Raw genomic sequence first — 21473 nt, forward strand, 5'->3', positions numbered from 1 at the left:
TTTGTATTGGCAACCTTCAGTCTCGAAAGACTATGGTATCGTACTCTGAAAGGTGGTTCTGGCACAGCGTCTAGTGTGGCTGAAAAGGCCAATCCGGGAGTGACAATCCCTTCCACAAAATTGATGGGTCCCGAGTCCCAAATGACCTTGGTATACCACTGGGTAGCCGCAAACGTACAATCTACTTTATTCTGCATGGACCAACAGAACTGCTTCACTTTCCAACTTTACTTTCTTTACAGGCTGGATTTGTCTCCCTGGACTCTGCATTATAGAGGGACAGATAGGTTTTTGCACTGGGTCATTGGTCTCTTCTAATTGCAGGAAGTTTTGTAATTATTTAAATCCCCATTGTGGGGGGGGGGGGTTTAAAGAAAACAAAGCAAAATAAACTTGCTCGCTCCTTGTTTTTTTTTTTTTTTTTTTGCCTTCCCAGTTTTCTAGAAACTTCCAGAAGGAAGCCATGCACCCAGAGCTTCAAAGAGAGTCGCTACAGAACTCGATGAATAGACTTGGTCTGCACAGATAGAACAGGTGAAGTTTTAAAAATAATAATAATAATAATTCCACCGCTCTTTTCCTGGATCTCTGGGTATGGTACACACTCCTTTGCTTGGGGTAGGGAGAACCTGATAAAGCATTTCAGTCCCTGGCAGATGAATACGGAGATATAATTCTGTTTATTCAGAAGTGTTTTATTGTGTTCAATGGGACTTAGGCTGCAGTCCTAACCATGCTTTCCTGAGAGTAAGCCCCACTGAACAAAATAGGACCTTCTTCTGAGTAGACCTGGTTTGGATTGTGCCCTTACTCTCCGGTAAGTATATATAGCGTTGCAGCACAAGCCATCTTGCTAAGGATGGGCCATTAAGCTGGAATATTCTGTCTTTTTTTTTGCTGTTTTTCAGTTCAATCCATTGGATTTTGCACACTGGCCAAGGCTGATGAGTCCTGATGCAATTGACCATGGAGGTGAGTTGATCTCACGTGGCATCCCTCCCTTTCCAAAGAAACATCAAAGTCGTGGTTGTTGGCATGGAAGTGCATTGAGAGCTGCTGCTAATCAGCTTAAATCAATATAAGGTGATCAGTGTTTGAATTTCTTTTTTCTGGTGTATTTTTCTTCCCAGTCTGTCAATGGCAGGCAGTGGGGGCAGGTGAAGGCTGGGCCCAAATCACTAAGCCCCTTGAGGTTATTCACGAGGGCTGCCTCATTACGAGAAATGAGTTGGGTTTTTGCAAATAAATAATAAATAAAACATTCTTGTTGGCATCCTTCAGTCTCGGAAGACTATGGTATCGCACTTTGAATAGTGTTCCGGAACAGAGTGTCCTCTCCAGTGCGTGAAGCCTGGGTAAAGTAGATACGGAGGATAGACTGTTACCCATGCAGCAAATCCCCCCTCTCCACGTGGCTGAAATGGTCCAATGGAAAGGCAGAAGCCAATGCGGTTGGTTCCAGCGGCGTCGCAGGAGTTGCCAGAACGTGACTGTGTTCAGCCATGAACTGCCTCAGGGACTCCGGCTCCAGATTTTGCCTCCAGGTTGACTCCTGAAGCCTTTTCCATAACTGGATGTAGCCACAAGGCAGTGGAGGTTTGGGATCAGAGTTTTCCTTCTCTCAGATGAGCTGCCTTCCCAGGCTAATGAGTCCCATCTACCCGGTGGCTGTTTAGTCGCCTCTTACGACTAGTACAGTCAAACCGAGGGCCTATTCTTATCCCCAGCCCCCAGGGGAAAAATAAAATATTGCTTGTAAATAAATAAATAAAATATCATTTCTTTCTAGATCGTCTTTTTTTTTTAAAAAAAAAAATCTCATAAATCTAGGTGGGTCCCGATACAGTGTCATTTTAAAAAGTGGGTCCCGGTGCTTAAAAGTTTGAGAACCCCTGTTCTAAGGGCTAAGTCGAGCCGTGCTGGTCAAACATCTCTGTAACCAAATAGAGAGGGGAAGAATCTGCCCCCATCAGGGACGCTGGAAGGAGCCAGCTGCCCCATCAGATCAGCCTGGCTAGGAACCTCCAAGTAGTTCCATGGTTTCTAGGGAGACTAGAAACATCAGGTTGCTCCTCCTTTCCTCCACCAGCTTCTTTCTACCAGGAGCGATCATTTCATCAGTTATCATGGAAACAGTACAAAAGGTATTCAAAACCTTACCACCCAAGGTCCAAAACCTGTTGTCTTGTGTGTACTCCCTGAAGCATTTGGTGGGCCACTGTGAGATACAGGAAGCTGGACTAGATGGGCCTTTGGCCTGATTCAGAGGGGCTCTTCTTCTGTTCTTATGTAAAACCTTACCACCTGTATTACCTCCTCTTCCCAAAAATGTTTCTGCAAGTCCACTCCCAGTTTTGTCTCCCTGCTCTTCCCCAGCTGCCTGAACTTGGAAGACTAGGCCAACCTTTCGTCAGCCAGAAATCCATATCAACCTCTATGGTTGAGCCATTTCTGCCCAGAGTTGCATATACACATCAGGGATCAAAGGTGTACATCTGTGCGCTGGGCAGAAATGGGTTACATTGGGCCAGCGTGAATCAACTGCCTGATCTTGTCTGCTCTTGGAAGCTAAGCAGGGTCAGGCCTGGTTAGTACTTGGATGGGAGACCGCCTGGGAATACCAGGTGCTGTAGGCTTATACCATGATCTCGGAAGCTAAGCAGGGTCAGGCCTGGTTAGTACTTGGATGGGAGACCGCTTGGGAATACCGGGTGCTGTAGGCTTATACCATGATCTCGGAAGCTAAGCAGGGTCAGGCCTGGTTAGTACTTGGATGGGAGACCGCCTGGGAATACCGGGTGCTGTAGGCTTATACCATGATCTCGGAAGCTAAGCAGGGTCAGGCCTGGTTAGTACTTGGATGGGAGACCGCCTGGGAATACCGGGTGCTGTAGGCTTATACCATGATCGCGGAAGCTAAGCAGGGTCAGGCCTGGTTAGTATCTGGATGGGAGACCGCCTGGGAATACCGGGTGCTGTAGGCTTATACCATGATCTCGGAAGCTAAGCAGGGTCAGGCCTGGTTAGTACTTGGATGGGAGACTGCCTGGGAATACCGGGTGCTGTAGGCTTATACCATGATCTCGGAAGCTAAGCAGGGTCAGGCCTGGTTAGTATCTGGATGGAAGACCGCCTGGGAATACCGGGTGCTATAGGCTTATACCATGATCTCGGAAGCTAAGCAGGGTCAGGCCTGGTTAGTACTTGGATGGGAGACTGCCTGGGAATACCGGGTGCTGTAGGCTTATACCATGATCTCGGAAGCTAAGAAGGGTCAGGCCTGGTTAGTACTTGGATGGGAGACTGCCTGGGAATACCGGGTGCTGTAGGCTTATACCATGATCTCGGAAGCTAAGCAGGGTCAGGCCTGGTTAGTATCTGGATGGGAGACCGCCTGGGAATACTGGGTGCTGTAGGCTTATACCATAGACTTTCGAGACTGAAGGTTGCCAACCAGAATCAACTGAGAGCCAGGGTGAGTGGCTCCAGATTGTGGTACAAGGGGGGCCGTAGGCTGGGCTGGGGGCAGTGTTCTGAAAAAAGGGCTGGCAGCTGCTGTTTGCAATGGTGACTTGCTCAGACAGACAGGCTGGCTCTGAGATCAAGGGTTTTTATACCTCTCTGTGAGCTGGCATTGGCCAGTGGGGTTAGCTGACACTGGAACCCAAGGGACACTCTTGCACTAGACCAAACTGTGTAAATAGGGCCTGCGTGCTTTTAAAAGATCTTGGATGGAGAGGCACTGCCAGGCAGGGTAGAGAATTTCTTTACATACAGAAAGTCCCAAGTTCAATCTCTGGCAAGCTGGGAAAGAACCCCAACTTGAAACCCTGGATAGCTGCTGCCTGTCAGTGCCTGGAGAGAATGTAGATATGTTGTCCAAGCCACGGTTTCTTTCTTGTTTGTGCTCCCTTTCTGCACCCAAGTGGGTTCCACCTCGCCTCTCCTGGCACCATTCCTCCCTCTGCTGCCTTCTCTTGCAGGCTGACAGCCCACCATCGAGGAGGAGGAGGAGGAGGAGGAAGAAGAAGGAAAGGAAATCCCATCAGGGCAAATATAAGCGCTTCTGGAAAATCCGCGAGCAGTGGAAGCTCTTGGGCTTCTTTGAGATCAAAGCGGACCACGAGTTCTACGAGTTCACATGTATGCTGAAAGAGGGACTCAGGGATGCCGTCCAAGATGCCATCAATCAGCAATCAATGACCGTGAGTATCGATCAGCTGCTGTGAGCTGTTGAGCTGTGCTGAGATTGTCACCATGTGATCATTGGACTCTCCCATATAAGAACATAAGAACAGCCCCACTGGATCAGGCCATAGGCCCATCTAGTCCAGCTTCCTGGATCTCACAGCGGCCCACCAAACGCCCCAGGGAGCACACCAGACAACAAGAGACCTCATCCTGGTGCCCTCCCTTGCATCTGGCATTCTGGCATAGCCCACTTCTAAAATCAGGAGGTTGCGCATACACATTATGGCTTGTAACCCGTAATGGATTTTTCCTCCAGAAACTTGCCCAATCCCCTTTTAAAGGCGTCCAGGCCAGATGCCGTCACCACATCCTGTGGCAAGGAGTTCCACAGACCAACCACACGCTGAGTAAAGAAATATTTTCTTTTGTCTGTTCTAACTCTCCCAACACTCAATTTTAGTGGATGTCCCCTGGTTCTGGTGTTATGTGAGAGTGTCAAGAGCATCTCCCTATCCATTCTGTCCATTGCCTGCATAATTTTGTATGTCTCAATCATGTCCCCCCTCAGGCGTCTCTTTTCTAGGCTGAAGAGGCCCAAACGCCGTAGCCTTTCCTCATAAGGAAGGTGCCCCAGTCCAGCAATCATCTTAGTCGCTCTCTTTTGCACCTTTATAAGAACCTTTAAAGATATATGATACCTCCCCTATCAGTGTGATCAAGATTCGCACCTTTTCTCTTCTGCCATTTGCAGCTAAAGAGTTCCTAAGTGAGAAAAAAAGTGCTGGTTTCGGGTCATGGCCTACATAATGACATCACTTCCTGCTTAGTGACGTCACACCCAGCCCTCAGCTGGCATCATGAATGCTATTCAACCCACGATATGAAATGGGTTTGGCACCTGAGCCCATCTGAGTTTATTGATCCATCACTCCAAAAGACAAATCAAAATGTTGACCTCAGCTGTTGATCGAGCCAGTTCTGCTTACTCCGGAGTAGACTCACATCAGACTGTGCTGTTGATACTTGAAGGATGGTTGTTGGCAACCTTCAGTCTCGAAAGACTCTGGTATCGCGCTCTGAAAGGTGGTTCTGGAACAGCGTCTAGTGTGGCTGAAAAGGCCGATTTGGGAGTGACAATCCCTTCCACGCTGGGAGCAAGTGCAGCCTGTCCCTGGTCTGTCTCCCTGGCTGTGGGCCTTCCTTCTTTGCCTCTTAGCCTCAGACTGTTGGCCAAGTGTCTCTTCAAACTGGGAAAGGCCATGCTGCACAGCCTGCCTCCAAGCGGGCCGCTCAGAGGCCAGGGTTTCCCACCTGTTGAGGTCCACTCCTAAGGCCTTCAGATCCCTCTTGCAGATGTCCTGGCGCACAGAACATTTGATCATCCTTCAATTTCCAAATCGTTATACAGGGCAACCCTGCATGCGTCTACTCAGAAAGAAGCTCTGTTGTGTTCAGTGGGGCTTACCCCTAGGAAAGTATGCATTGGATTGCAGTCTTAGGGCCCAATCCTATCCAGATTTGCAGTGCCAACGCAGTCACAGTGCAGCCCCAAGATCAGGGAACCAAAGTTCCCGTACCTTGAAGAGGCCTCTGTGACTGCCTTCCCCCACCACAGGGTGCAGCACACACCCTGTTGGCACAGCTACACCGGTGCTGGAAAGTTGGATAGCTGCCTGGCACACATAGAGGAGTAGTGGCACCAAAATGGCTACCACTGCATCCCATGGGCACAGTGGCAGCGGCTGGAGTCTCCTTGGGGAAGGGGACATTCATCCCCTTCCCCCAGATAAGGGCACTGTTCCTTCAATGGGTCTCCTCCAGTCTGCGCCAGCTATTTTAAGAACATCCCTCTATCCACTCTATCCATCCCATGCATAATTTTATGCATGGGATGGTGATGAATTATGGTGTTGGATTATGGCAGGAGTGTCCAAAGTTTTTGGCAGGAGGGCCACATCTTCTCTCTGACACTGCGTTGGGGGCAGGGGGGGGGAAAGAATTAATTTACATTTAAAATTTGAATAAATTTACACAAATGAATATATTAAAGATGAACTTATATGAATGAATGAAGGTCTTGCAGTAGATCAAGGCCTTCAAGTAGATCAAGGCCTACTGCAGTAGATCAAGATCTTGCAGTAGATAGTACAAGGCCTATAAAAGGCCTTGCACAAAGCAAGGCTGGCCTTTCCTTCACTGCCACTGCTGCATCACAGATGTAAAACGGCAAGCAGTGGAGAGAGCTCTCATCCCACAGCTCATGCAAGACGTCAAACAGTTGCTCTCATGCTGACAGCAGTTGTGTTGGACCAGTGTGGGCTCCAATAAATCTCCAGAGGGCCAGAGACTCATTGGAGAATGGGGGCTCCCTGAGGGCCGCATTGAGAGGCCTCGAGGGCTGCAAGTAGCCCCAGGGCCAGGGTTTGGGCACCCCTGTATTATGGTAATGCAGCTCCCTGATACTCTCTCTCTCTCTCTCTCTCTCTCTCTCTCTCTCTCTCTGCCAGGATGTTCTTGGCAAGTCACATTACGCAGCAGTCCTTAAACAATTCCATGAGGTAGGAGCAAGTCACACGGGTAAGGGGATCAAGGGACATATGGCAAAGCATTGGGCTATACTGCCACCCTAACTGTAGTGGTGTCACTGGGAGGTGGGTGATTACCGCACCGGGTGACATTGCTAGCACCAAAATTGTGAAGATATTTATGAATAGTACCGTCATGTTATATATCAATCAATCGGTAATTTAATGCAGAAGGCAATGGAACAAGCCCCGTTGAAATATCTGTATTCTATCAAATGTTATGGCCCAATAACCAGAAGAAGACAACACAAGTGCCTTATGTCACAAAAAGAGGATTTCTTTAACTCAAAACTGACCAGTAAGATTGATTGTTCTGAGAGCCAATGAGGTGTGATGATGACACAGCAGAAAACCAATGCAGTGTTAGTATGAGTCAGCTCTGTTTTTCATGTAACAGAGCTCATGCTTTGAACTCTTATTCAGTTGTGTGTTGGCCACTGTTTTTTTGTTGGGTGTACTGTTTAGATAGATAGATAGATAGATAGATAGATAGATAGATAGATAGATAGATAGATAGATAGATAGATAGATAGATAGATAGATAGATAGATAGATAGATAGATGGATGGATGGATGGATGGATGGATGGATGGATGGATGGATGGATGGATGTGGTATAGAAATATGGAGAGGGGGGATAGATAGATGGATGGATGGATGGATGGATGGATGGATGTGGGATAGATAGATAGATAGATAGATAGATAGATAGATAGATAGATAGATAGATAGATAGATAGATAGATAGATAGATAGAGAGGGAGAGAGGGAGAGAGGGAGAGAGGGAGAGAGGGAGTATAGATAGATAGATGGGGTATAGAAATATGGAGAGAGGGAGGATAGATGGATGGATGGATGGATGGATGGATGGATGGATGGATGGATGGATGTGGTATAGAAATATGGAGAGAGGGGGATAGAAAGAAAGAAAGATGGAGAGAGGGAGAGAGGGAGTATAGATAGATAGATAGATAGATAGATAGATAGATAGATAGATAGATAGATAGATAGAGAGAGAGAGAGAGAGAGAGAGAGAGAGAGAGAGGGAGGGAGGGAGGGAGAGAGGGAGAGAGGGAGTATAGATAGATAGATGGGGTATAGAAATATGGAGAGAGGGAGGATGGATGGATGGATGGATGGATGGATGGATGGATGTGGTATAGAAATATGGAGAGAGGGGGATAGAAAGAAAGAAAGATGGAGAGAGGGAGAGAGGGAGTATAGATAGATAGATAGATAGATAGATAGATAGATAGATAGATAGATAGATAGATAGATAGATAGATAGATAGATAGATAGATAGATAGATAGATAGATAGATAGATAGATTGATTGATTGATTGATTGATTGATTGATTGATTGATTTAATGGGGTGACCCAGTGCCACTGCTTTTAGGCTGTGCGAATGATGTTGTCATTTATTCTGTCTGGCCTGGTGTAGAAGGAGGTCCAACATGGGGGTGACCTCCCATCAGGTGACCCAAACCCTAGTGACCCCTTCGCCTAAGGGAGCCACATCCACTGCCTTAAGCAGGAAGTGGCTCTGTGCATTTTTGCATGCCCTCTAATCCTGCAGACAGCAGGAGGGCAAAAAAAATGACACACACCGCTACATAATGCATTCCTATGAAGATGCTGCCCGCTGAGTCAGCCCCTCGGTCGGTCGGTCTCAGTATTGCCAGTGCTGACTGGCAGCAGCTGTCCAAGATTTCAGCCAAGGGTCTTTCCCAGTCCTCCCTGGTGGTGCCACCAGGGATTGAACCTGGCACCTTCTGCATGAAAAGCAGGAGCTCCCCCCCACACACCCACACTGCACCACACACACCCCTTTTTTCTTGACAGTACTGGACTGTGCATTATCTCTTTCTTGCTTTGGCTGGATGCCCACTTTTGAATCCCTGCAGGGCTTTGAGATGCGAACGTACGCCAGTCCTGTGTTCGCCCGGTTCAGACAGTCTTTGGGCATGGTGGAGGCCGACTACCAACATTCCCTTTCCTGTGAAAGCTCATACCTGCAGTTCATCAGCAACTCCAAGAGCAACGCCGATTTCTTCCTGACGTAAGAGAGCCCTCTCTGAACGCAGCAAGAGGGGACACGTGAATCGACGGGGGGGGGGGGGCGGGTCTTCCACCTGGAAGCTTTTGGAGCATACTTTATCTTGCAATCACGGGTGAAGTCTCATACAGGCCTCCCCCCCACCCGTATCCGCGGATTCAGTTATCCACAAACCTCCACGTTCCCAGCCCCCATAAGAACATAAGAGCAGCCCCACTGGATCAGGCCATAGGCCCATCTAGTCCAGCTTCCTGGATCTCACAGCGGCCCACCAAATGCCCCAGGGAGCATAAGAACATAAGAGCAGCCCCACTGGATCAGGCCATAGGCCCATCTAGTCCAGCTTCCTGGATCTCACAGCGGCCCACCAAATGCCCCAGGGAGCATAAGAACATAAGAGCAACCCCACTGGATCAGGCCATAGGCCCATCTAGTCCAGCTTCCTGGATCTCACAGCGGCCCACCAAATGCCCCAGGGAACACACTCGATAACAAGAGACCTGCATCCTGGTGCCCTCCCTTGCATCTGGCATTCTGACATAGCCCATTTCTAAAATCAGGAGGTTGCACATACACCTACACATAATTACACAATTACACATACAATTGCACGTACAATTACCCCCATTACCTTCTTTGGTTCTTTTAACCAAACAAGCCTGTTTTACAGAAGTTAGAATGCTAGCAGGGGGGCTTCCTGTTCACGTTAGCTGAGTCCCTTCCCACCAGCATCAAGGTTGCCTGCTTGCTTGATGCATTCTCTGCTAGCTTCCCCCACCCCACTCCCTATACTATAACTGGGCAACAAACCCAATGTTATATATGCAAAGCCTCTTATCTCAGCCCTCACCCTAACCCTACCTTTGTGTATTAAAAACACACATATATTTTATATACACTAGATACATGTATATCCAGTTAAGTATACATCAGTGGTTCTTATACATTTTGCACCAGGACCCACTTTTTAAAAGTAATGAGACCCACCTAGGTTTACCAGACTTTTAAAAAAGGAGATCTAGAAAGAAACAATTGAGGAAAGGCTACGGCGTTTGGGCCTCTTCAGCCTAGAAAAGAGACGCCTGAGGGGGGACATGATTGAGACATACAAAATTATGCAGGGGATGGACAGAGTGGATAGGGAGATGCTCTTTACACTCTCACATAACACCAGAACCAGGGGACGTCCACTAAAACTGAGTGTTGGGAGAGTTAGAACAGACAAGAGAAAATATTTCTTTACTCAGCGTGTGGTTGGTCTGTGGAACTCTTTGCCACAGGATGTGGTGATGGCGACTGGCCTGGACGCCTTTAAAAGGGGATTGGACATGTTTCAGGAATGGAGGAAAAATCCATTACGGGGTACAAGCCATGATGTGTATGCGCAACCTCCTGATTTTTAGAAATGGGTTAAGTCAGAATGCCAGATGCAAGGGAGGGCACCAGGATGAGGTCTCTTGTTATCTGGTGTGCTCCCTGGGGCGTTTGGTGGGCCGCTGTGAGATCCAGGAAGCTGGACTAGATGGGCCTATGGCCTGATCCAGTGGGGCTGTTCTTATGTAATCTCCTGATTTTAGAAATGGGCTATGTCAGAATGCCAGAAGCAAGGGAGTGCACCAGGATGAGGTCTCTTGTTATCTGGTGTGCTCCCTGGGGCATTTGGTGGGCCGCTGTGAGATACAGGAAGCTGGACTAGATGGGCCTTTGGCTTGATCCAGTGGGGCTGTTCTTATGTTCTTATTGATTGATTAGTAATAATCAGAAAAAGGACTCTCAAACGTTCTCTCCCTATATTTACACATGCTTGCAAACTGCAGGAGCTCGGCCAGTTGCAGGGCAGTTAGCAGCTATCTTGCCGGAGCTGAGCTCTTTGCAGGGTAATTAGCTGCTACAGTATCAGATTTTTGAATAGCCTCAGGGCTTGAGGCAATTAGTTATCTGATCTTTCCATCGCCTTTGTGGGACCCACCAAAAATCAGGTCGTCACCCACCGTTTGGGAACCACTGAATACTGTATTGGGATGTTCAGGACACACCAAAAAAAATTGATGCAAGTGTCCAGTGCTAGAACGCATTTGACCAGCATGATGAGCCTTTCAGCCTTGTAATTAGCCCCGTTGGTGAAACAGCTCACCTTTTTGGCTGTTAATGCATCCATGATGAATGAAGGAGCCACTGAACCCGGGCACAGGGGCACAGAGGTGGCTATACATTACCAGATCTCAGGGTCTGGGCACGCAGCTCCGGTCACCTCTGTTCATGCCACCTCCACCTCCTTCAACCAACCTGGAAGAAGAGAGAGATTTTGGAGAGCTGACCTCTTGCAAATAGACAGCAGATCGTTCGATGGTTGGCAACTTTGGGGGTATCACTAAGTCCTGGCTTTGGAATCCTGGGTTCTGGGTGACAGTCTCAGAGGTATGAGCATGGAAGCACATGGGTGAGCATGGAAGGGGGGGGTCTCGCCGCCTCCACCGCTCGCACGGTTAACTCCCCTGCTTTTCCCCACAGCAACGACAAGCGCTACTTCCTGAAGACCCAGAGCAAGAGGGAGATCCATTTCCTCCTCTCCAACCTGCCCAAGTACATAGAGCACCTGGAAAACTACCCCCACTCGCTCCTGGTCAAGTTCCTAGGTGAGGGATGCAGCAATGGAATCTGTGAACCGGGTCTCCTGGGTGGGCCAGGATTGTAAGGTTCCAGGATTGTAAGGAACCGGCTGAAGGTTGCATTCCTAGACACACTTCCTTGGGAGGAAGCCCGCTAACCACAACAAGGCTGCAATCCTAACCTCACTTTCCTGGGAGGAAGTCCCATTGAACACAATAGGACTTACTTCTGAGGATTACTTACTACTTAAGATTGTGCCCTAAGTCTTACTTCTGCATAGATGTGATGTGCACAGTGCCCTGTTAACTGGAAAAAGAGGCACCTTTTCAAGTAGTGTCCTATTTAGCAGAGAGAGAACAACTGTCCCTCTTCACCCCAGTATGGGGTCTTCTCCAGTGGCTGTTGCCAATGTCTCTTTTTTTTTAAAGATTGTGTGTGCTTTGGGGCAGAGAACCACTGACGGATTTCCTATTGGAAATGGATTTCCTATATAAACCGGTCCTTGAACTACTTTTAGCTGAAAAGCAGTCAGTAAATATTCATTTCAGGGGATCAGGCTGAGTCCTGCCGCCTCACCAGTGTGCTTGTTCCTTACTTCCAACAGGGGTTCACAGTATCATCGTTCCTCAGGAGAAGAAGGTAGGTGTCCCTCACCAATTCCTACCAACAGAGTTTTGGAGTATTGAAAACTATTTAGGAGCATTTGAGTGAGACAGTTTTTGTTCCATGTGAGGGGAAGGGCTTGACTTCATCCCTTCCTCCACCTCCAGAGGCAAGGCTCTCCCCCCCCCCCGCCCCTTAAGTGGTCTGAGAAGATGATACAATGGGCCCTTGGTATCCACAGAGGATCTCCCCCATGGATACCAAAATCCGCGGATACTGGAATCTGTGGTGGGCCAGTGTGGCCCTGCATTTCCTCACCTAGAGGCCATGCCCACCCCTGCGGAGATCGCACCAGACTCCCAGCTTCCTCAGAACGCCCAGATGTGATCAGGAAACCAAAAACAGCTATGACATAAAAGCAGCAACAGGAATTAAAAAGGGGTCCCTCCCACCGCATACGCCAAAGCATCCCATTTGAACCATCTGATCCATGGACTGACTTCCTCCTTCTTTTCTCTGCCTAGAAATATTTCATCATCATGCAGAGCATCTTCTACCCTCATGAGAGGATTACCGAGAGGTGAGTGACGGGCCCTTTTTCACCTGCGGGTTATGGTGGAATTAATCTGCACCATGAATCTGTGGGACTCCTTGCCACAGGAAGTTGTGAAGGTGCCTGGCCTAGATGCCTTGAAAAGAGGGTTATCAGGAGGAAAAGTCCATCATGGGTGACAAGCCATGATCAACTGTGGGCAATCTTGTGTTTCAGAGGTAGTCCATCTCTGACTGCCTGATACAGGTCTCTTGTTGTCTTGTGTGCTCCCTGGGGTATCTGGTGGGCCACTGTGAGATACAGGAAGCTGGACTAGATGGGCCTTTGGCCTGATCCAGCAGGGCTGTTCTTATGTGGAGAACCAGGAGGGTCTACACTGTGAGATACAGGAAGCTGGACTAGATGGGCCTTTGGCCTGATCCAGCAGGGCTGTTCTTACGTGGAGAACCAGGAGGGTCTACACTGTGAGATACAGGAAGCTGGACTAGATGGGCCTTTGGCCTGATCCAGCAGGGCTGTTCTTACGTGGAGAACCAGGAGGGTCTACACTGTGAGATACAGGAAGCTGGACTAGATGGGCCTTTGGCCTGATCCAGCAGGGCTGTTCTTACGTGGAGAACCAGGAGGGTCTACACTGTGAGATACAGGAAGCTGGACTAGATGGGCCTTTGGCCTGATCCAGCAGGGCTGTTCTTACGTGGAGAACCAGGAGGGTCTACACTGTGAGATACAGGAAGCTGGACTAGATGGGCCTTTGGCCTGATCCAGCAGGGCTGTTCTTATGTGGAGAACCAGGAGGGTCTACACTGTGAGATACAAGAAGCTGGAATAGATGGGCCTTTGGCCTGATCCAACAGGGCTCTTCTGGATGTAGAAGCTACCTATGACTTTAGTTGCTGTGATATTTAGAAGTGCCTTTCCCTGTAGGCTTTTGCTGAAATCTTTAAGTCAGGCCTTTCTCTGAGACCAGAGAGAATAAATATGGTATTTAGACCACAGACCCAGCCAGGAGGCTCACTAGGTTAGCTCTCTCTCAACCTAGCACACCTCGCAGGGTTGGTTTGAGGATCATATGGGAAGACCCCCATCTTGAGCTTTCAGAGGGAAGGTGGGAATGTGAATGGGGTCCTCAGGGATTCCCCGGTCCTTTTTGAAACAGGATAAAATTGCTGCTTGCAGGTATGACATCAAAGGGTGCGAGGTAGGCCGCTGGACCAACCCGGCTCCTGTCAGCAGCGAAATCATCATGGTGTTGAAGGATCTCAACTTTGATGGAAGGAACATCGTCCTGGGTAGGTAGGTGCTTCCCTAAGCGAGGGTGGAAGGGGAAAAACTCCCTCCCCGTCCCGAAACGGTTGCTCTTCATGCCACGCAGAGCTCAGTCTTGGGGCAGTTGACATTTAGACGCTGTCATGAACATGTACAGTTCAGGCCTAGTAGCATTGCAAGCCTGAACCACAGTAACCCAGTAACACAGAAGGGGCTTGCAAGGGGCTTTAGGTCCTAGCTGCTAGGAATTTACAACTCAATGGAAGGTGATAATGTAGCACCTAGGCAGCCAGAAAGACGCCCATCAAGGATGGAATGCAGCTGCAGATCTCCAGGGGGGAGGGAAGAGCTGAGAGGGTGAGCTTCCAGCCCCACTTCCAGAGGACAGGGTCTTTGTTCCTTGTCTCTTGGTGAGAGAGGTGGTGGGTGCACATCCTGCCCCACCAGGACCATGTGACCTCTTAGGTAACTGAGGATCTACAAAAGAAGCTGACCCAGGTGAAGGTTAGAGAATAATAGTTAGCCAGTTAGCTTTGTTGTTTTATGCTGATATGTTTCCTAGAAGTTTTTATGCCTCTAGCATTTGCTGCCTTTTGTAACTGTTTGTAACCCTATGTACTTAATAAAGTAAAAATCCTTTTACCATGTTGGTTCATTGTCTGTTGGGGACAAAGGTTCAGAATCCTGCCTAGCCGTTCAGCAAGCTACCAAAAAACCTCATTGTGGACTAGAAACTTGAGGACTGAGACTTTAAGTAAAGAAAGTGCTCAGTGCCTACAAGGGATATAGTTAAGCCTAGAGGGTCTCGGTGTCCCTGGACTGAGTCACTGGCTCTTAGAGGGTGGTGGCAGTACTACCGAACAGGGATCTTTGAGGGCTCTAGGGTTCAGAACCAACAACTCTGAGCACCCAAACCCTGGGAGTGTGAGACCAAGTATACGACAAACGGCCACATCAAACATCAAATGCTCTAGGAGAATTTCCTACCACAGGCAGGAGGGTGGGCTAGATGACCTTGCAGGTCCCTTCCAACTCTATGATTCTATGGTTGAATGTCTATCTTCTCCCAAGGCGGTCTCCCATCCAAGTACTAACCAGGCCTGACTCTGCTTAGCTTCCAAGATCAGACAAGATCGGGAGATAGTGTTCAGTATAGGGAGATGGTTGGCAACCTTCAGTCTCGAAAGACTATGGTATAAGCCTACAGCACCCAGTATTCCCAGGTGGTCTCCCATACAGGCCTGGGAATACCGAGTGCTGTAGGCTTATACCATAGTCTTTCGAGACTGAAGGCTGCCAACCACCACCAGCATCTGCAGATTTCAATATCTGTACTCTGTATCTGTATCCACAATGCCCTGTGGATGGAGGACCTTAGAGGACCTCCCAGGTACAACCAGAAGTGCCTTCCAGTCACATCCAGGAGGTTCTCTCAGGCACGGGAAGGCTGTGAGTGGCCTCCCAGATGCTTCTAAAAGGCTCTTCTGGTTTGCCAGCACCCCGCAGATTTCACTATCTGCAGAATTCAGTATCAGTGGGGGGACAGACCCCCCCCCATGGATTCTGAGTGCCCACTTGTCGTACACTTGGGTCTCACTTCCAGGGTTTTGGGTGCTCAGAGTTGTTTGTTCTGAACCCTAGAGCCCTCAAAGATCCCTGTTCAGTAGTACTGCCACCACCCTGTAAGAGCCAGTATCTCAGTCCAGGGAAACCAAGACCCTTTAGGCTTAACTATATCCCTTGTAGGCACTGAGCACTTTCTTTACTTAAAGTCTCAGTACTCAAGTTTCTAGTCCACAATGAGGATTTTTGGTAGCTTGCTGAACAGCTAGGCAGGATTCTGAATCTTTGTCCCCAACAGACAATGAACCAACATGGTAAAAGGATTTTTTACTTTATTAAATACATAGTGTTACAAAAAAGTTACAAAGGCAGCAAATGCTAGAGGCATAAAAACTTCTAGGAAACATATCAGCATAAAGCAACAAAGCTAACTGGCTAATTCTATTAATCCCTGACTCTCACCTGGGTCAGCTTCTTTTGTAGATCCTCAGTTACCTAAGAGGTCACATGGTCCTGATGGGGCAGGATGTGCAACCACCACCTCTCTCACTCAGAGACAAGGAACAAAAACCCTGTCCCCCGGAAGTGGGGCTCGAAGCTCACCCTCTCAGCTCTTCCCTCCCCCCTGGAGATCTGCAGCTGCATTCCATCCTTGATGGGCGTCCTTCTGGCTGCCTAGGTGCTACATCATCACCTTCCATTGAGTTGTAAATTCCTAGCAGCTAGGAAATGCAAGCCACTTCTGTGTTACTGTTTTAGCTTGGTTCAGGCCTTGCAGTGCTACTAGGCCTGAACTGTACATATCCATGACACCACTGCACACTCTTTTTGTGTTTTAACTCTTGACCTACTTGTGGCTGGTTGAACTCATCCAGAGTTGGTTGGTTGGTTGTGGTTGGTTGGTTGTGGTTGGTTGAACTCATCCTTGCCCTAGTCCTCCTTGACCCTTGGCTACAGGCTGCAGAACAGATGTTTGGGGGAATCCCACCTGTAACCAGGAAGAAGGCTTCCGAGGATGCTTCTCTCTCTCCACCTGGTTCTGCTCTCAGCCGGCCTGCTTTTTCTCACCCGCAGGTCAGCAGCGTGACTGGCTCATCCAGCAGATGCAACTGGACACACAGTTCCTGAAGGAGCTGCACGTGATCGACTACAGCCTCCTGGTGGGCCTGCAGCCCCTCCACGAGGACGAGCGGGCCCTGAACCAGACGGTAGCCAACATCATTGCCAGGACAACCTTGTGAGTCCATCGGCGTGGGGCTTGTCACGGGGAGCCGGTCCCCCAGGTTAGGCCGCGGAGAACCGCAGGAAGCATTTTTGCCAAAGGCACACCTTCCGGAGGCGCATGGCCTTCCCGGGCCCAGAAGTTTACAGCCTCCCCACATCTCAGAAGGTCTCCTGCAGGCCTCAGAAAGGAACTGCCTTCCTCCACCCCCAGCAAAATCCCAAATGCCTTCAGGATGCCTCCTGACGCATTCTGAGGCCTGTGACTCAGAACTGCCCATTCTGAGTATAGGCGGCAGGAGCCCAGGTCTACCCATTCTAAGCATAGGCGGGAGGAGCCCAGGTCTACCCACTGTAAGTATAGGAGGCAGGAGCCCAGGTCTACCCATTCTAAGCATAGGCGCTGGGAGTCCAGGTCTACCCACTGTGAGTATAGGCAGCAGGAGCTCAGGTCTACCCACTGTAAGTATAAGAGGCAGGAGCCCAGGTCTACCCATTCTAAGCATAGGCGCTGGGAGCCCAGGTCTACCCACTGTGAGTATAGGCAGCAGGAGCCCAGGTCTACCCATTGTAAGCATAGGCGGCAGGAGCCCAGGTCTACCCATTGCAAGCATAGGCGGGAGGAGCCCAGGTCTACCCACTGTAAGTATAGCCCAGGTCTACCCATTCTAAGCATAGGCGCTGGGAGCCCAGGTCTACCCATTGTGAGTATAGGCAGCAGGAGCCCAGGTCTACCCATTGTGAGTATAGGCAGCAGGAGCCCAGGTCTACCCATTGTAAGCTTAGGCAGCAGGAGCCCAGGTCTACCCATTGTGAGTATAGGCAGCAGGAGCCCAGGTCTACCCATTCTAAGCATAGGCGGCAGAAGCCCAGGTCTACCCATTGTGAGTATAGGCGGCAGGAGCCCAGGTCTACCCATTGTAAGCATAGGCGGCGGTGCTTTTCTGGTCACATCTGGAAAGTACAGTGAGGTCCTCCTGACATGGTTTGGGGCCCGTGTGGAGTCAAGGGTGTTTCAAGAGCAGCCCTGTTTTTGCCTGTAGTATGTCAGTGAGTCTGGGGTTCCCACTTTCCTGTCTCACCGCCCTGAGGGTTTCTTTGCTTCTGGCCCACAGCTCTGTCAGCCAGGAGTCCGAGCAGAACTTGCAAAAACGGGTCTCGATGGTCACAGAAACGGAGGATACCGACTGCATCTCTTCCATTACGGCGGACTCCAGCATGGGCGGTGTGACTGTCCCCGGGACTCAGAGCACCATTCACAATTTATTGGCCATGTACCTGATGCAGAGATCCAGCTACGAAATACCCTCACCGCTTCCCTCGGGGAGTGAGCTCCTCATCCATGAGATTCTGGCATCTCAGATGCCCCACGGCACCTACACCATCTCGGAGGTCCCGGCTGCTGAAACCGAAGAGGCCGCGCAGGACGTCGACCCGCAGGGTTCAATCGACACTCTCCCCTTGTCCCAGAACCGGCGGATTCTGAGCAGTGCCAAGAACCCCCTGCACATCATCGACGGGCCCGACTACCGCTACTTTATGGGCCTCGTTGACTTCTTCACGGTGTATGGCTTCCGCAAGAAGCTGGAGAATCTCTGGAAGAGAATCCGCTACCGGGGCCAAAGGTTCTCCACCGTTAACCCTTCCTGTTACGCCCAGCGGATTTGCCAGTGGGTGGCGGACCACACGAAATGAATGCAGGCAGTCCTGAGTGATGGTGGAGGTCATCCTTGACCGCTGTCCAGAATTCTGGCCCCTGGAGAAATTTCAGCACATAGCCGTACGCCAAGGATTTAAAACTTGCAGCAACGGCTTTGGCCATCAGGGGGCAGCAGATGCAAAAAAAAAAAAGCAGAATTCTCAGTATTTCCACAGTGGGTTTATTCCAGCAACTGGAAGAGTGCAGAATTTGGACCCCTCAGCATTTGGTTTTTGTTTGAGGTTTGATTTTTGAATCCATGCCTCTCAAGACTTCGGACTTGAATCCACCTTGGGGGAAAGTCCTGCAGATCCAGGATATGTCTATGGGACCCAGAAGATGGTGGCACACCAACCCATCGATAGCAAAGCACGGGAGGAGAATTGCTCCAGATTAAATCGTATGAACAGGCCAGAGAAACGTGGTGTACACGCCAATTGTGTAGACTTGGTTGGATGAATTCTTATTCGCCGTTGTGGGCTCTAACCCTTGCATGATGATTTTGAGGGAGGATGCCTCAGGGAGACTCACCTTGTGGTGACTTTTCCTCTTCTGCAAATAAAGATATGCGCTCTCCTATGCTGTCTGGGAAATCTCCGGTCTCTCTTCCCAAGAAGTCTGAGAAATGAAACAAGGATGTTAGTTACACAGCTTATGACACTGGGGCATTTGGGGCCGCTGTGAGAGACAGGAAGCTGGACTAGATGGACCTATGGCCTGATCCAGTGGGGCCATTCTTATGGTCTTATGACCCCCAAATATTCTAATGCTTTCTTACTCAAGCAGATGGACGGGTTTTACCAGCTCCAACCAAGAAAACACCTAGTCCCTGATATGGTGTGCCAAATTTTGGCCTTCCCCCTCGCCCTGTGGCTTGAGAGCCATTCCTGCACCTCCTTCCACTCCCTGGATTTGAAAAGTTGGAAAGGAAGTGTGAAGGAGAGAAGAGCGGTCTAGCCCATCCTTCTCTTATGCTCCACGCTTGTTTTTCTGCTCTGTTCCCCCTTCGTCTTCAGATCAAGATGCGAGTAGAGTGGAGGAGGTGGGTGGACAACCCCCTCCCCCAATCCTCACCTCAATCGGTCTCATACACAAACTGGCCTGGTCCCCCTTCCCCCCTCCTTCTTGTGGGGCTGTTGGTGTGAGAGTGGATAGAGGGATCTTCTTTCCTACTCACACAATACCAGAACCAGGGGACGGCCACTAAAACCGAGTGTCAGGAGAGTGAGAACAGACAAAAGAATTTCTTTAGCCGGTGTGGAATTAACCAGTGGAACTCCTTGCCACTGGAATCCCTTAGCAACGGGGTTGCCATCTTGTATGACCTGAGCTCTAGCCCATTGGCTCTCATCAGGTCCAAGATTCAAGTCAGCCACTGATTCAGAACTTCTTCCACCCTTGCCGGAAGATGTCAAGAAGGGGAAATAGAGCTGGGGGCATCCTGAGTGGACTGGTGGGAATTTGATTGATTGATTGATTGATTGATTGATTGATTGATTGATGGCCAAGTGGGAATTGGAACCCAGATCTTCCAGGTCCAACTCCAGAACCACTACACCTGATCAGCATGCGTGGGAAGGACTGCTGGTTCCACAATTAGGCCAAATTAGTGCGCAACCACGACGCAACCGCCCTGACTGTGAAACCAGCCGCCCTCCCCATGGGTGGCTAGCTGTGAATGTTTAAGTGCAAGGCCACACAGCTGACTGCCACTTGAAACCATTGAGATGGCAGTGGAGCGTATCAAATACCAGAGGCAAATTCCGTTGTCAGGTGCGAAGGGGTATCGGTTGCCAGGGGATGGGCTCACATTGCGCCACGTCGAGAGTTCAGATTCCACAAGGTGTTTCTGGAGGGTTGGAGCCCAAAGTGCAAAGGCTCTGGAAGAGGACAAAGCAGGTGGAGGTGAGCCTCTGAAGGTAAGTCTGCAAACTCTGGCCAAAACAAGACGGTTTATCTATGCTTTTTGCTTTTCTCCTGAGACAGGACAGCAAGGGTTAATGGGCTACTTTTCACCGCTTTAGTTGGCAGTCATGACATCACCAGGCCTGTCTCAAAAATCTCAGGTTTTCATAGACTCAGGGGACCCCACAAGGTCATCTAGGGGCGGCAATTGACGCCTAGAGCCCAGTTGGAAGCATTTTTGGGTAAGGCCCCAGGTTCACAGCCAAGGTCTGTCGAACCTGAGAGCGAGAAACAAAATTTACTACAGCGTTTCTCAAACAGCAGGTTGGGACCCACCAGGTGAGTCATGTAGCACCTGTCTTGGCAACCCTTGAAAATACAGAACTGAAAAGTCAGGGTGCAAGAGCTGCCGGGCAGGGCAGGGCAGGCTCCCAATGGGAGAGAGGCAGGGTGCTTTGCCCCAAATAGTTGGGAACATGGGACGCTGGAAAGGGGGGGGCTGTGTGGCTGGAGAAGGATCCAAGCCTGGGTTCTGCTTTGACTTCTGAGCTGGTAGGTTTGAAGTCCAAGCGATGCAAAATAACAGCATGAGCACTGAAATGGGACCATTGGCTGATGGGGGCTTAAGCCTAAATGGATGATGTCACTTATGGCCATGACATCACTAACCAGGTTCATGACGTCACTTCCTGGCAGTGGGGTCCTGGCAGACTGTCATTCTGAAAAGTGGGTCCTTCTGGTGCTAAAACATTTGGCAACCACTGTTAATAGACTATCTCTCTATGGCAGAATGGAACACCATCCAAAGCGCACATGGATCTGATGGACTGAAGCAGATTTTAATATAGAACTGCATCCAAGTCTAGAGTAGATGATCCTCATGCTGAGAGGCCCTTAGGTGCTTTGCTCAATTGAGAGTCATTGGTCCCAAGGAGTAAACCCTGGTCTGAACCCTTGGTAAGCAGCTGTGGGTCAGTGTTTGCATTAGTCACTCAGCGTCCAACCCCAGGCATGTCTGCCCAGAAGTTGTTGTTGGCATCCTTCAGTCTCGGAAAACTATGGTGTCACGCTCTGAATGGTGGTTCTGGAACAGAGTGTCCTCTCCAGTGCGCAAAGCCTGGGTAAAGTAGGTATGGAGGATAGACTGTTACCCATGCAGCAAATCCCCCCTCTCCACGTCACTGAAATGGTCCAATGGAAAGGCAGAGGCCAATAC

At 49.6% G+C, this 21473-nt stretch overlaps 1 protein-coding gene across 1 annotated transcript; it reads left to right on the forward strand.

The window, feature by feature from the left end:
• Positions 1-12586: 12586 nt before the first annotated feature.
• On the forward strand, positions 12587-18348 carry PIP5KL1 (phosphatidylinositol-4-phosphate 5-kinase like 1). The gene is made up of 5 exons (XM_066610905.1): positions 12587-12627; positions 13780-13892; positions 16507-16621; positions 17408-17454; positions 18068-18348. The coding sequence occupies exons 1-5, from the start codon at positions 12587-12589 to the stop codon at positions 18346-18348; spliced, it is 597 nt and encodes a 198-aa protein (XP_066467002.1).
• The last annotated feature ends 3125 nt before the right edge of the window (positions 18349-21473 follow it).

This window comes from Tiliqua scincoides, chromosome 16, assembly GCF_035046505.1.
Source record: "Tiliqua scincoides isolate rTilSci1 chromosome 16, rTilSci1.hap2, whole genome shotgun sequence".
Taxonomy (NCBI): Eukaryota; Metazoa; Chordata; class Lepidosauria; order Squamata; family Scincidae; genus Tiliqua; species Tiliqua scincoides.